This window comes from Helobdella robusta (assembly GCF_000326865.2).
Source record: "Helobdella robusta unplaced genomic scaffold HELROscaffold_22, whole genome shotgun sequence".
In the NCBI taxonomy this organism is placed as follows: Eukaryota; Metazoa; Annelida; class Clitellata; order Rhynchobdellida; family Glossiphoniidae; genus Helobdella; species Helobdella robusta.
This window is the reverse complement of record NW_008704170.1, coordinates 302,512-318,019: the sequence shown is the minus strand read 5'-3', so window position 1 is coordinate 318,019 and position 15,508 is coordinate 302,512. Positions and strand designations below refer to the sequence as shown.

Sequence of the window (15,508 nt, the reverse complement as noted above, 5' to 3'; positions counted from 1 at the left end):
AAAAAACAATTCATCCATTCATTCATATGTATACCTACTTATACATTTCCACATCGCATGTGCGTGTGGCGTACAAATGTATTTCGTTTTGAGATTGTTTGAACAAATCTCTTGAAATTCAAACAAATACAGAAACACAACCCAAAACACAAAATATACAAAACATACAAAAAACGAACAAAAACAAACAAGCACAAAACAAACGAACTTTTGTTTTCAGATTTTTAGCCCTATCGGCATAGGTCAGCGTGTTCCTGGTTTCCTCAAAGTGGAAACTTGCAGGAGAGATATGAGCCACCATGACCGTCTTGCAGTTGCCGCCGAGCGCGTCCTTCAGCAGACGCGTCAGTTTGCTGTCCCTGTAGTTCACGTACTTCGATCCTGTCTTGTCGCCTGGTGTGGTGGAGGCAGTTGTGATAAGATTGAAATGATGTGATTATCGGCATCTCGTTTTTGTTTGGTAACGATACGATACCACGTTGGAATTTCGCTCTCAATGAAACGAGGCGGTACGAATATCATAACGAGATAAAGCGATACGAAACGCAGAAGATTATTATGAAAATGATTTAAAATACGTGAAAGAATAATTTTTATAACTGCAAATTTCAACAGCTTTTTAGCAATAAGCAATCAAACCAGCATTACAGTATCAATTAATGATATCAACGTTATCATATTACAATCCACGCACACACATACACACACACACATACATTCACAACACACACACAACCCACTTAGCGCATTGATGCAGTTTCCTAGGGCCAACAGACTCCTGTTAATATGCGCCCCCTCGACCATTCGCTTGCCTCTGTTCTGGGTGTTTGCCGCCCTTTCCGAGCCAGCCAGGTCGATGAGGATCAGCTTGCCCATGCGGTACTGCTGCTGCATGCCTGCCGCTAACCTGGCGTGAGTGGGGTGGGTGGGTGGTTAGGGGCTTTGATAACCGGTGGCGATAGTGATGATATTTGGGTTAGATGTATATTGATACATATAATAATTTCATAATATTATAACCATAATGTATTATAACTGGTGATAATGATGATGATGGAAAAAAGTGATGATGATGATGATGATGATGATTATTACAACATGGTAAGAAAAAATGATAATGATATTGATGGCTCAAAGCGGAAAAAGTTAAAAAACAAAGATAATAAAGCCAAGAACATTTATGTCAAAACGCATCAATAATGACGTCATGTTAAACACAGACCTGTTTCTCTGCCTGACAGATATAATTAAAACAGCGTGCGACCTTGAACTTGTCTTGTTGGCGGCCGTCGGCTCCTGAGTCCGTTGTTTGTTGCCCTCTTTTAATATATGCATCACCTTATTGAATATTAATTAGTTTTAAAAAGTACTACTGCAACTGCTTCTTGCCACGACTGTTACTGCTACTAATACAACTGCTGCTGCTATTGCGACTACTACTACTACTACCACTACTACTACTACCACTACCACTACTACCACTACTACTTTTTACTCCGCCTGTTACTGCTACTAATACTGCTGCTGCAGTTGCTATTGCTACTACTACTAATAGTAATAAAAAAAGAATAATAATAATATTAATGATAATAAAATATTTTTAAAAAGTATATACAAATTAAGTTAAATACCATGGAGGTTATCAGACAAAATTATTATCAGATAAGTTTTTCATCATCGTCATCGTTATTATCAATCATGATAAATATATTATTATTATCACTATTATCATCTCAATTATGATATCTATCATTGCCATCACCATCATCATCACCACCACCACCACTACCATCATCATCATCACCACCATCATCATCACCACCACCATCATCATCATCATCACCATCATCATCATCATCACCACCATCATCATCATCATCACCACCATCATCATCATCACCTCGCTGGTATTTGTGACGTCATGATTGGATAGGCCAGCGACGTGTAAGCCAGTTTGATCTTCCCTCAAGTCCAAGTAACCACTGTTTGGGTTGAGGAGATCTCGGATCATTTCGTTGTATATCTGGGTTGAGATTGTTGATGTTGATGTTGGTGTTGTCGTTGTTGTTGCTGATGTTGTTGCTGTTGTTGTTGATGTTGTTGTTGTTGTTGCTGATGAGATTATTGTTGTTTCTGTTTCTGTTGTTGTTGCTGTTGTTTCTGTTATTGTTGTTGTTGATGTTGTTTTTGTTGCTGCTGTTTTTGTTGTTGTTATTATTGTTGAAATTTTAACTATAAAGTGTCGGAGTTTGGTATTTTGTTTTTTGGGTATCGCTTCAATTAAAACACATGCAAATACACACACATATACACACCCAAACAAACAAACATACAACATACAAACAATACACACACATACACGCATACAGACGTAGAGACAAATGCATACAAACAAACATACAAACCTCCAGATAGGACATAGTAACTTTGTATATCAGCCTCTCCTGAGATTCGTTCATCTTATCAAACAGATCAGTCAGGGCTTGTGCCATGATCCCCGGATTTTCATCCCTCCCCAACATCGTGTGGGTTTTTCCGGCACCTAACAAATTAGGGAAAGAATAAAAAAAAGTTAATAAATGATGGTTCTCTTTAGCACCTTAAAAATTAGGTGAAAAATATCAGGAACCTAATTAAAATCTTCTGAAGGATATTGTCTTGTGTGGATAAAACAATAATTAGTAGGTTAGAAAGAAAATATCAATAAAAAGCTTCACAGCATTTGGCAAGCTAGCAGAAGCATTAGGAGGAAACTAATAAGGAATAGGTGTGTGTGTGTGCGTGTGTGTGTGTGTGGTTTTGCATATGTGGTGTATGTGTATGTGTGTGTGAATGAGTTAGCAGCAAGCAGCACAAAAAGGTTAGATATCCCGACAAATCGACAAAAAACTCGAATGCATTGATTCGATCGTATTGATTGATGCCGGTTAGTGTCAATAAAGCGCTTTACTTCGGCTGTTTATTTTATTTACTTTTATTTATTACTATTTTATTTTATTTATTTTATAGTTTTGTAGCGAGTTGTGTGTTATCTTGATTCCTATAATTGATCTGTCGGTATGATAGAGCTGGCGCAAGATCAGATATCTAAATATACTTCTGATACAACGTACTCACGCACAACGTACACTTGGTCCAAAAAATGTTTCAAATCTAACTGAAAATTCATTGAATTTGCTAAGGATATCAGGAAACTTTTTAAAAACCAAAAACGACTACATGCGAAATTACTGCATCATACCATTACATTTCACCGCAACTGTAACTCTAATACAAATTATAAAAATTTTTTTGTTACCAGTTTTCGTACCAGGAAAATAAAATTTTCCAGAGGCACGCGATACCGAAACAGGCACTCCCCGAGATGATTGCAATGAGTGCAGATATAAAAAGTGCACCAGCATTCACTTGCTAATGTATCTCATCGCGTGAGATACCTGCTAATATTTATGATCTGTCTTGGAAATTGATGATATGTCGTGAATAAAAACAACATCATTAATTCATTATTCATGCGGCCATTGCGGCTAATATTAATTATACTGATGAGCATTCATGAGCAATAACGAGCCTTCATTTATATTAATTAGTTCTCATGAATAATTAAGGATTTCTCATGAATAAATAATTAGTTCTCGCAAACATTTAATGAGATCTCTTGAATGATTAATGAACCTGTGGCTCCGTAGGCGAAGACGGTAGCGTTGTAGCCGTCCATGATGCTTGGTATGAGGAACTTGCATGACTTGTTGTACGTGTCCTCCTGATGATGATGATGACGATGTAGACAGTGACGATGATGATGATGACGACAATGATGATGACGACGATGATGATGATGGGTAATGATTGGAATCGTAAAAAAATATTGACAAACAGTGCACGCATATACGAAAAGAATCCTCTCAATATTTGAGTCAATTGAAAGAAAATAACCACAGCAGAGAGTTGGTCAGAAATGCGATTTCAAAATTTCAAGAAACATCAAGATACGCCAAAATGGGAACACCACTAGATCTGGATGACAAAATTCAAGTTAAAGAAGCCCACAAATATGTTTAATTCAGATTCTGACGTGATTAAAGACCGTACTGATAATTATATTATAATTTGCAGATTCAAGACCGCGCTGATAATTATATTATAATTTGCAGATTAAAAACCTTACTGATAATTATATTATAATTTTCAGATACAAACCCAAAAAACTTCATAGTAAACTACACATTTTAAATCTCAATGAATATTTCTCGATAATAATACAGTAGTTATTCATAAGATTTTTGGCTAAACTCCCATAAAAAATAAATTGAGAAAAAATCGAAATGTTTTCTAAACATATTCTGATAAGGTCATACCAAAATTCAACGAAAAATTCTATCATTGCATGTAAAAATACAATGCGGTGAAACTGGAAAATTATGATATCGGTCAGCAAGTTAGCTCAGTCCGTAGAAGTGCCATATCTCATACAGTAACGCGATGGCCTGGTTCAAAAACTATGCATGCGTGTATGATGATGTGGTGCATGTGCATGCATACGTAATGCAGTTAGTGATGTGTGTGTGGTATGGTTAGTGTCGTGTGGTTAGTGCAGCCTTTGTGGCAAGAAGTTTCAAATATAGGAATAATAAATAAAGAATTTTGTGTCTTCCAGAGCTTTTTAATAAAGAAGAAAAAAAATGATGTTCCGATGTTCATGCTAGTATCTCAAGATTATAAATATACACACTCATTTCTGTTTGACATCATTATATGATCAATTTCTTTGAAAAATGACTGCAATGTCATTTCACGGATGGTTAATCAACTAAGAAAAGCAATCGTTAAAGCAACTTAAAATGGCCACAAAATTCAGGAATTTGTCATTCATAGAGCCTAAAAATTAAAAAGCACAAACTTCAATCAAATTTCCCTTCTATTATGGGTAAAAAACGACACTTTGAAGAATTCTAACTATAAAAATATATTTCAAATTGTTTAATTCTAACGAAATAACTTAAAAAACAAACATTTCTAAAGAAGTTACTTACTTAATGGCATTGAACGCTATATAATTTTTACAGTTTTCACTGAGCGTAACAATTAAGTCAAGTGTAATAATCATTCGTTATGTTGTCAAAGAGTTAAACTCATAAACTAATGATTTCTTTACTGCAATGGCTTTACCACAATACTGTTTGACGTAGGTACTTGTGGCTAACAAGATAAAAATGAAATAAATGATTGAAAAGTATAAAGCTAATAAAGTTCCTTAAGCTGTAGAAATCTGGTATAGCAATTAGTAGGCTATCAATCTATGTCCTGGCGATAATAATGTAAGTTGAAAAGTATTGCTGACGAATAGTGTAAGTGAACGAACCTGAGTAGATTTAGCGTCCATGACGACATCAAATATGTACTGCTTCTCTCTCGACCGATTCTGTCGCAAGATGTCATCCAAGTCATCGCTGGGGTCCATGATGACCACCATCTTTGATTAGGGAGCAACGCGTTTGTGGGTTATTCATTAGGTTATTCATTATTCAGTTGCCGTAATATTAATGATACATACAAATGACGCAATGATATAAATAAATGATATAATATCAATTATCACCGTGTCATTTGCATCAATTATAATATAACATCAATTATAAAATTTGGCTTTTATGGAAATGACATTATGTGACGCAAAGATTCAATATGAAATTCACGAAGCGTCTTTAACGGCAGACAAATGCCAAATGTTTACTAAAAATAAGCAAAAGATGGCGCGCAAGCCACTACTAACGTTCTCGTCCACTTTGTGGGCGACGGGCGTCGCGCCATTGTAAATTTCGTCATCCATCATTGGCCGTATCCTCAAGGCCACCTAGAAAGAAAAAAAGGAACATAAGAAGGGTAAGTGAGACATTGGGAAAATGGCGAATCAATAAAAGGTAAATAATACTAATGGTGAACGGTGTTTGTTCTCTTACAAAACTTTCAGACGGTCATGTAAATAAGCGCGAATAATTGTTGAATGTTAGAGAGAGTCTTCATGTATTTGAACCCAGTTGATTCAACGTTTTATCTAGTGATGCTTACCAATATACAATCTCAACAAAAGACGGTATAAAATTATGAAGGAAGAAAGGAAGAACGATAAAAAGAGAAGAATATAAGACGTTATATAAATGTCTAAATATAGTTTATAGAGTTGACTATTTCATTACATTTGTAGGTTTTATTAAATACTTTATAACAAAAATCTCTGAACTACATACAATGATACATACAGTGATATAAATCATAAATGATGACTTAAAAGATTTTAATTTCCAGAATAAAAAACGTATTTCGATAAGAAATCTATTTATGCCGGTTATAAATATAAATTAAATATTATTATAAATGGATGTTGATGATATCAATATTATTAATCAATAAAAATTTAATTAAATTCAATTATTTTTAAAACTAACAACAACCTACCACTAAATTAGAATTGGTGTCGTCAGATTTGAGGTCAGAGATGCTATTTGAATTGGCCATTTTGATTTTCTCAAAGAAAGAGAACGTAAAAATAAAAACCTATTGCTATTCAGCACTATTGCAATCTCTTCTTTATAAATATAACACTAATTTTTTCAAATAAGAATTTTTATCAAATTTTCATTCAAATGTATGTTTTTACTATCGCTACCAGTTTCTCTTTCTAACTCTACCACGCCAAGAATAACTACTACAATACTACATTATTATTGAATCGAGAAAAAACAGATAAATAATTTTATTTAATTAAAAAACCAGTAAAATAATGAATAAATAATATTGTAAAGGGATCAATTTTAATTTACATTTTCGATTTTGTGGGAAAAATAGAAATAAAAAATTAACTCTGTCATTTATTCCTGAATAACAATAGTGCCTATATTTTGAATTATTAAATGCCACGTTACCAATGGCAACCGAGCATAAACAAAAAAACCAGGCAGCAATATCTCGAAGTGGAGAAACAAAATTATTTTTAACATTTACTTATTTATTTATCTATGTTTTTTTTATACGTTTTAATATTATAGATTTTCAAAAATTGATTTTGATAAACGTATTTATAGACCACTGAACTGGATATATGATTATAGTTTAGTGGTATAAATAACTAAAGCTGTCGACTTGTTTCTCCTGTATACCATTACAACTTCAATTATCTCGGAAGTCTGATTACCTCGGGTTGTAAATGTGAGATGCATGTTCTAGAATGAAAAACATCCTCACCAACAGTAAAATCAGGATATCAATAAAATTAAAACTGTTAGGGTGTTACATTTTTCCTGTGCTAACTTACGGCTATGACTCCTGGACAATTTCTAAAGAAATGGAAAAAAGATTAACGCTGCTGAGATGTGGTTTTTGAGAAGAATTTTGAAAATTAACTAGACTTCTTATACTTCGAATGAGGATGTATTAAAACAGTCTGGGTATGAAAAGAGGAAATTTTATATAATCTGACGGGGGCAGTTAAAGTTTTTCTGTCACATCATGCGGAAAGAAAGAATGGAAATTCTAACAACTACTGGAAAGATTGCAGGGAGAAGAGATCGCAGTCAACAACGAATAACATTCGTGAAGTCCTTGTGTCACTTGTTGAGTGTCACCACGTTTCAACTACTACAAAGTTTTGAAGATCGGGCTTTGTGGAGGTTGAAGGTCACCATTGTCCTGAAAGGATAAGGCACGAGAAATAAAAAAATTATATATTATTAATTTTCAATAACTGATTTTGATAACATATCTATAGATCACACAACTGTTTATATAATTATAGTTTAGTGGTATGAATAAATTGATATTTAGTTATCCATCGTTATCGAGATATACTATTATATAAATAAATAGATTGACGGATAAAATATTTTTAAACACATAAAATTATAAAGATGAATATCAATCAATCAATCAATCAATCAATCAATCAATCAATCAATCAATCAATCAATCAATCAATCAATCAATCAATCAATCAATCAATCAATCAATCAATCAATCAATCAGCTTATAAAGCGCTATTTTTGCGATGTTCAACAGCGCTCCTCAATGAATTTTGAAAACAGATGGGTCTTGAGATCCGCTCTGAACTTCGCAAGTGATGGAGAAGTAGTCAGAGAAGTAGGTAGAGAGTTCCAGAGAAAAGGACCAGAAAAAGCAAAAGCAGATTTGGCAAAAGAGTGTTTAACACGAGTTAAGAAAAAGCGAGAAGAAGAAGACGATCGTAAACCGGGGCGTTTTACAGAAACATTTATACTTTCATACGAATAATAATGATAATAATTAATATATGTATAGAATAATAATAATAGAATAATAATATATAATATAATAATAATATAATAATAATAACAATATATAGAATAATAATAACAATAATAATTAATATATGAGATAGTTAATAAATGAATGTTGGATCCCTACACGTCGTTATTAATTATACTCTAATTTTCGATGTTTTTCTGGATTATGCAATATACCACAAATAATCCAATATATATTATTATAAATTGTTACAGAAAATGTACACACACACACAACAGATATACACAAACATACTCAGACAAATGCACACACACACAAGCACACACACACAAGCACACACATAATATCTCGTTTAAAAAAATGTCATCGAATTGAATGAAACGTCCGTGTGAGTGTGAGAATCGCCACATAAACATATACTTACATAAACTTAGCCCGTGCACACACACACACACACACACACATATATTACACTTTGTATCATTTTGATAGTTGAAAAAACTCACATACACCTCATATATGCACGCGCAAATTTGTTTATTTAAAGTTTAATTGTTTAATCATTTGTTTAATTTCAATTCACTCACAGAAATGTATTGATTACATTAAAAGTTAATGCATAATTTGAGTAGTGTAGTGTTTCATGTAAGTGTGTGTGTGTGTGAGTGTGTTTATGTTTGTGTGAGTGATGGGGTGTGTGTATGTTAAGTATGAAGCGTTAAGTCGAAGACCAAAGTTCTGAATAAGGTTTACTAAGTGTGTGACTCTTGTGTGGAAGGTTGTTCGTGAAGTAGTACTCTATCAGTTTGGACATGTCGTCAAATGTGTTCCCATCCATTACTAACTGGCTTCCCTGTTCAAATTGGTGTGTTGCTATTTAATTATCTTTTGATTTTAAATTTTAAATATTTATTATTGATTATTAAATGTTGTTCATTTCAAAATACGTTTTTGCGACTAGCGTGAACCTATTCGGGTAAGAGAGGGGTGGGCGAACTTTTTGCTATTTTACCTTTGAAGGGTCGCGTATGTACATAAATAGCAAATTTTTTCGACCCGGGGGAGAATTTTTTAAGATTTGAGGCTCCTTTTTTGGTCATAATGTCTGGCTGACGACCTTGGCAAACAAGGCCTCGCGGGCCGCATAAAATTTAACTAAACATTCTAAGAAATGAAGAAATGAATCAATTACCAAGAATCGCCCTGATTAATTAATTATAATTAATTAATTAATTATAATTAATTAATTATGATTAATTATTACTTTTAGAATTTACTAACCTGACAAGTTATTTTAAACTTTTTCGGCCCGTCTTCACAAGCAACTGACAACGTCTGATTTTGTAATTTTTAGATTTCATATTTTTATTTCCTCATTAATGTTCATTTCATTATTGTGGTTAAGGTTTATTGATAAGATAAATAAATAATTCATTCAATTAATTCACAACTGATTAATAAATAATAATAATCTTTTTGCATAATGTACTGAACAACAAAATGAATGAAAAAATCGTTATATTGTAATTGAATTAAAAAAAATAGTTATTCCATTTAAAAAGGTTCGCTATATAATGATTTATTCATCTGATTGTATCAGACGGAATAGCTACAACGTCATTTTATATTCAAATTAGATAACAATGTTTAAATAATAGTCATAAAAATAATGAGAAGAAAAATAATAATAATGACAAAATAATAATGTAAATAATAAAAATTCTTTAAAATAGAAACTACTTCTACTGACATAGCCATCTCCATCTGTCGACTTTCTTATGAGGAATGCTCCAATCACTTTAATAATAGCCGACATGACTCTAATTATAAATTATGACGTCGTAGTTAGATGGTTGGTTGATTGATTGGTTGGTTGGTTTATTTGTAGGTTGTTTGGCTGGCTGGCTGGTTGGCTGATTGATTGGTTGAGTTGTTTGTTGGTTGATTGGTTGGTTGGTGGATTTATTGATTGGTTTGTTGGCTGGCTGGTTGGTTGATTGGTTGGGTGGTTTGTTGGTTGGTTGGTTGATTGGCTGGCTGGTTGGTTGTCTGCTTACACTAAGCGGCCAGCCAACCAATCAATCGTGGTACCTACTTATCATTTCAAAATAATATCGAATCCATAAACTAACTCAGTAGCCTTATTTGGATCCTTGTTCCACATTGCTTTATTCACCAACGCTGAATAATTTACTGACAGACTCTTAAAAAAATAATAATTATTATTATTATTAACAATTATCAATCAATAAATTAATTTGTAAAGCACTATTTCCGCGATGTCAAACAGCCTGTCTGTTTTGAATTTTACAAGCAGACGAGTCTTGAGATCCTCTCTGAACTTCGTAAGTGATGGAGAAGTAGTCAGAGAAGCAGGCAGAAAGTTCCAGAGAAAAGGGCCAGAAAAAGCAAATGCAGATTTGGCTTATGAGTGTTTAACACGAATTAAGAAGAAGTGAGAACGAGAAGACGATCGTAAACCGGGGCGTTTAGGTTCAATTAATATATCCGATGAGTACCTTCTTAGGAAATAACTTCGGCTGAGACTTGTACTGTACATTAATGTGCAGATTTAAAAATTATTGTTTATTTTTTGGGTAGCCAGTGTAAGAGAACAAGATATGGAAGTATATGGGAAAAGAAAGTGGCACGAGCAACTAGACGAGCAGCAGAGTTAAATGCTTTACTTAAAGCATAGAGTGTGGGATCAGGAAGATCATAGTAGAGCGTGTTACCATAACCAATCCTAGATGAAACTAAGTATGAAACAAGAAGGAGAAGAGTAGAATCGTCATGAAAAGACGAAAGTTTTTTATTTTTAATTCATGATAACTTCAGAAGTATCGACGAGAGAAAGAGAGCCCACGTGAAGCCACGTATGATTAATCAAACACATTGCAATCTTGTATGCCGAGATCCTTCTTGAATTCGAATCCTGTCACTGCCAAAGCAGGAGCAGGCGACTTAACCATTACGCTACCTCGCCATTATTCGTATTATTGTAATTATGAATATTAGCAGAGGGGACTTACGTCAATTTCATACACAGGCTCAACGTCTGGTCCGGGGACTGCGGGCTTTGGTGTTTGAACCTGGGGGCTTACCTCATGTACATGACAAAGTTATTTAAAATTATTTAAAATACATCTATCCTATGCAATAGAACCAATAACCCACCCTTTTTTCATTCATTCATTCATTCATTCATTCATTCATTCATTCATTCATGCATTTCATTCATTCATTCATTCATTTTATTTTCACTCCATTCATTCATTCCGTCCATTTATTTATTTTATATAGTTTATAATTTTTGGTTCGTTCGCTTGTTTACTGAGTTAGTTTTACGACATTATTTAGAGATGGAAAACAATCCATACAAAAATTCTTTATCATAATTGTTAAAATTATTTGATACAAATTTATCAATATTTAAAATTTGAAATTTATAAACTTTATTAAATATTTATTTAGTAGAATAAAATGAAATAATAATCTGAAATACTTTCATCTCTGGTCTGCCGGCTAAATAAATTGACAAAATAAATTTATTAATTAAGTTTGTGTGTGCGTGAATGTGTGTGTGTGTGTGTGTGCGTGAATGTGTGTGTGTGCGTGAATGTATGTGTGTGTGAGAGAGAATTTTTTTCCATCAATACAATTGTCATGTGGTGATGATGAGAATGACGACTAAGTAATAGTAATAATTATTATTGTATTTTTATTATTATTGTTAAATATTAAAACTATTATTATTATTATTACGTTATTATTATTATTTACATGATCATCAATTCATCATCAGCGTCTTACGTTTTTTAAGTGTGGGCGGTTTCTCTTTTGGTTTATCTGTTGGAAATTAATTAATTTAATTGTTCATAAAAATAATTAATTGTCAATTGGTTATAATTAATTGTTGTAATATTTTATAAAATTTCAATAATTATTTTCCTCGAGTTCATTCAGCTGATTGAACCTGGTGTCCTTGCGTTGTTGTTGTCCTGACTGCGTCGTTCTTGATTAGGAAATGTTGGCTCTGTGAAAAATCAACCAATCAATCATATGATCAATCGATCAATCAATTAGTCAATCAATCAATCAACCGTGTAATCTATCAATCAATCAATCAATCAATCATTTGTTCAATCAATCATATGATCAAACATCCAATCAATCAACCAACCAATCAAACAATAATATAATTATTCAATCATTCAACTAACTATGTAATCGAACAATCAATCAACCAATTATCCAACCAACCAAATAATCTATCAATTAATGTATCAATCAATCAGCCAACTATTCAGTCAATCATATGGTTAATATATCAATCGATCAATCGACCAGCCACCCAACCAGCCAACCAACCATATTTTAACGGTGTCGGTGGCGGTTTTTTCGCTTTAAAATTTAAAAAAAAAATCATTCAGTAATTAAATTATGCAGATTAAATTATTTAAATAGAAGTAAAAAAAAGAAAAGAAAATTAATAATAAGAAGAAAACGAACAATAAATAATAATAATCAAACCTGGTAGCTTGGGTGCTTTTGGTAAAATAGAATTAGCGACATTATTTTCAACAGCGGCTATTCTGCCGGCGAGTTTGCTGCTAATTTTTGAGACGCTGGTAGTGGTTGGCGGTGTGGTTGTCGACGAGGACGACCGCGATTTTGTGGTGGTCGCTGGTAGCTCATCGGGTTCATTGTATATGGCCATTGAATTGTCTGTGTGTGTGTGTGTGTGTGTGTGTGTGTGTGTGTCTGTCTGTCTGTTTGTGTGTCTGTCTGTCTGTTTGTGTGTGTGTGTGTGCTTGTGTTGCGTTTGTATGTATTTAATGATTAAAAGTAAATTTTAATAAATATTAAAAATAAAAGGTTCAAAAATAATAACAATAATAATAATAATGATAATGATACAAATGGTTAAAAGTGGATCACCTCCTTCGTCCTCTTGATTATTCCGACTATTTTTTGATCGTTTTTGATCCACTGGAATTGCTGGTAACGGAACTGCTGGGCGTGATGATGATGACGATGACGACGATGATGATTAATAATAATAATAGTAGTAATAATAATAATAGTAATAAATAATAATAATAATGTCATTTGTGAAGCTGAGACGCCCTCGCTATAATTACAGGAGATAAGGGCAGGCCATGTTACGACTTGGGTGGGATATTATTATCATTATTATTGTTATTGCTGTTGTTGTTTTTGTTGCTATTATTATTACTTCATTCATTCATTTAATTCATTCTTTTACTCACTCATCATCCAACTTACCGTCCCATCTCTTGTTCAGCTTTTCATTTATTATCGACTCCTTACCGGACTCTGGGCGTATACAAATAAATAATTAGAAAATAATTTAAGAAGTAGTAAATTTATTGAAAATATATATTAATTAAATTAAATACGCACGAACGCAAACGAATTGAACGTTAACACAGTAAGTGATACGTGTGCACATACAAACGAGCATGGGTACACAGATGTACACATATTTGGATACGAAGATACACAACCGCAGACACACACGCCCAAACAGACGTCTGGGTAAATGTTCAGCTGTCCAGACAAATGTCCAGACAGACAGACATAACTAACCTACACTCGGTATTTCGTAGTCATCCATTTTCTCGCGTTCCAGATCTGAGTAATCGTCGTCGTCGTCTTCATCATCTTTTTCATTTTCGATGACGTAGTTTGTTCCGACATCGTCGTCGTCACTGTCGTCGCTTTTGGTAAATTTGACGCTTTTGATGTTTTTGACTTTGTTGTTGTTGCTGCTGTTGTTGTTGTTGTTTTTACGCTTTGGTTGGTCGCTTTTTGGCATTTTTTCTAATCGCTCTCGTATAAGCTTTAGCCATTTCTTAAGCATTTTGAAATTTAATAATATACGAAGACAAATAATTAAAATAGAGAGACATAAAATTATTTTTGATTATATATCATAAAGTTAAATTATATATTCAAATAAACTTATTAAATAAATAAATAATTAGTTTATTCATCAGTTATGAACAGGCAAAATAAATAACCGATTAAAAATTTCAAAAAGTTCATTTCAGATACAACATTAAAAAACAAAGAAGCAAAATAATCCAACCTTTTGTTCCTCTTGTGAGGTGGCGGCAAATAAAAGTTCTTTGGACTTATCTTTACGGATGAGTTTGAAGGGCCATGGAACATCTGTATTGTCGGGTTCTGCAAGGTCAGCCCTGAAGGTCAAGGTCAAGAAGTCAAGGGAGTCTCCACTCAATTTATCTCCATGCGTTTAGACATTTTTAAAAAAATCTATTTCATATATATATATCTCAGAAGTTATTAATAACAAACATATCACACACATTTTATGTGATAGGCGGGGATCACTTTGCATTCGAACATAGTCACTACAACAGCAGTGCCAAGCACTTTAATCTCTACGCCATCGTGCCACCTAGTTTAAAGCATCACATACTCGCAAAACTCGGCCATCCGGATGACTCTCTCGCTCTTCTTGGAGGTCTCATCCCTGAAGACAAACAGAAATTCGTTTCGAAGTATGACGTATCGCTGGTCCCCTGGTCATTTTGTGGGAATAATTATAACAATTATAATTATATTAACTAATAATAACTACAATTATTATTAAAATTTTTATTGAGTATATGTTTTTCGGAAATGAAAAGAGTTCTTATTATTATTGTTATTACTATTATTATCATCTCATTATTAATATTATGTATTAGTATTTATGTCATTATTTATGTACCTGCAAAAAGCTGACCAACTTGCCCGAACCCACTGTTTTTAATACGTAATTTGCAATCAAATTCAAAAAGCGAATACAACAACTTCAAACTTTATTAAAAACTTTCGAAATTCCTATATTAATTCTTATTTCTATATCTATACTTTATAATACTTCTAATTTATCACTAGTTAATTTAGTATGTCCTGAACATTTTAAAAACATTTCAACAAATCCTATTTTGTCATCATCATATTCATTGTACATCGTGACAGAAATAGCAAATGAATCCTATTTTAAACTAACATCTTCTATAAGTACTTATTCGAATTGAATAGACTACCAGTTTGTGTTAACTCTTTTTTGATATTTTATACTTTCATATAGCTTTATTACATTGGTGTTTCATTCTAATTGAATAGGAAGCAGTGTTCACATTATTATCACATTTAAATAGTTTTAAAGTCTTCAACTCCTCAATTATTGATG

General features: G+C 32.9%; 2 protein-coding genes across 2 annotated transcripts; both read right to left on the bottom strand.

The window, feature by feature from the left end:
• Positions 1-118: 118 nt before the first annotated feature.
• On the bottom strand, positions 119-5,854 carry HELRODRAFT_78151 (hypothetical protein; the record flags this gene model as incomplete). The annotated part of the gene is made up of 7 exons (XM_009018548.1): positions 119-393; positions 741-907; positions 1,217-1,338; positions 2,406-2,542; positions 3,676-3,763; positions 5,363-5,473; positions 5,774-5,854. Coding segments are annotated over 7 exons (981 nt in total), but the record flags the coding sequence as incomplete, so codon positions are not given.
• Positions 5,855-7,713: 1,859 nt separating this feature from the next.
• HELRODRAFT_191484 (hypothetical protein) lies at positions 7,714-14,164 on the bottom strand (the record flags this gene model as incomplete). The annotated part of the gene is made up of 14 exons (XM_009018547.1): positions 7,714-7,911; positions 8,437-9,130; positions 9,559-9,612; positions 10,028-10,097; positions 10,410-10,480; positions 11,310-11,381; positions 11,783-11,802; positions 12,091-12,126; positions 12,254-12,313; positions 12,649-12,681; positions 12,811-13,005; positions 13,219-13,293; positions 13,567-13,617; positions 13,891-14,164. The coding sequence occupies 13 exons, from the start codon at positions 14,162-14,164 to the stop codon at positions 8,996-8,998; spliced, it is 1,146 nt and encodes a 381-aa protein (XP_009016795.1). The 3' UTR covers positions 7,714-7,911; positions 8,437-8,995.
• Between the last annotated feature and the right edge of the window lie 1,344 nt (positions 14,165-15,508).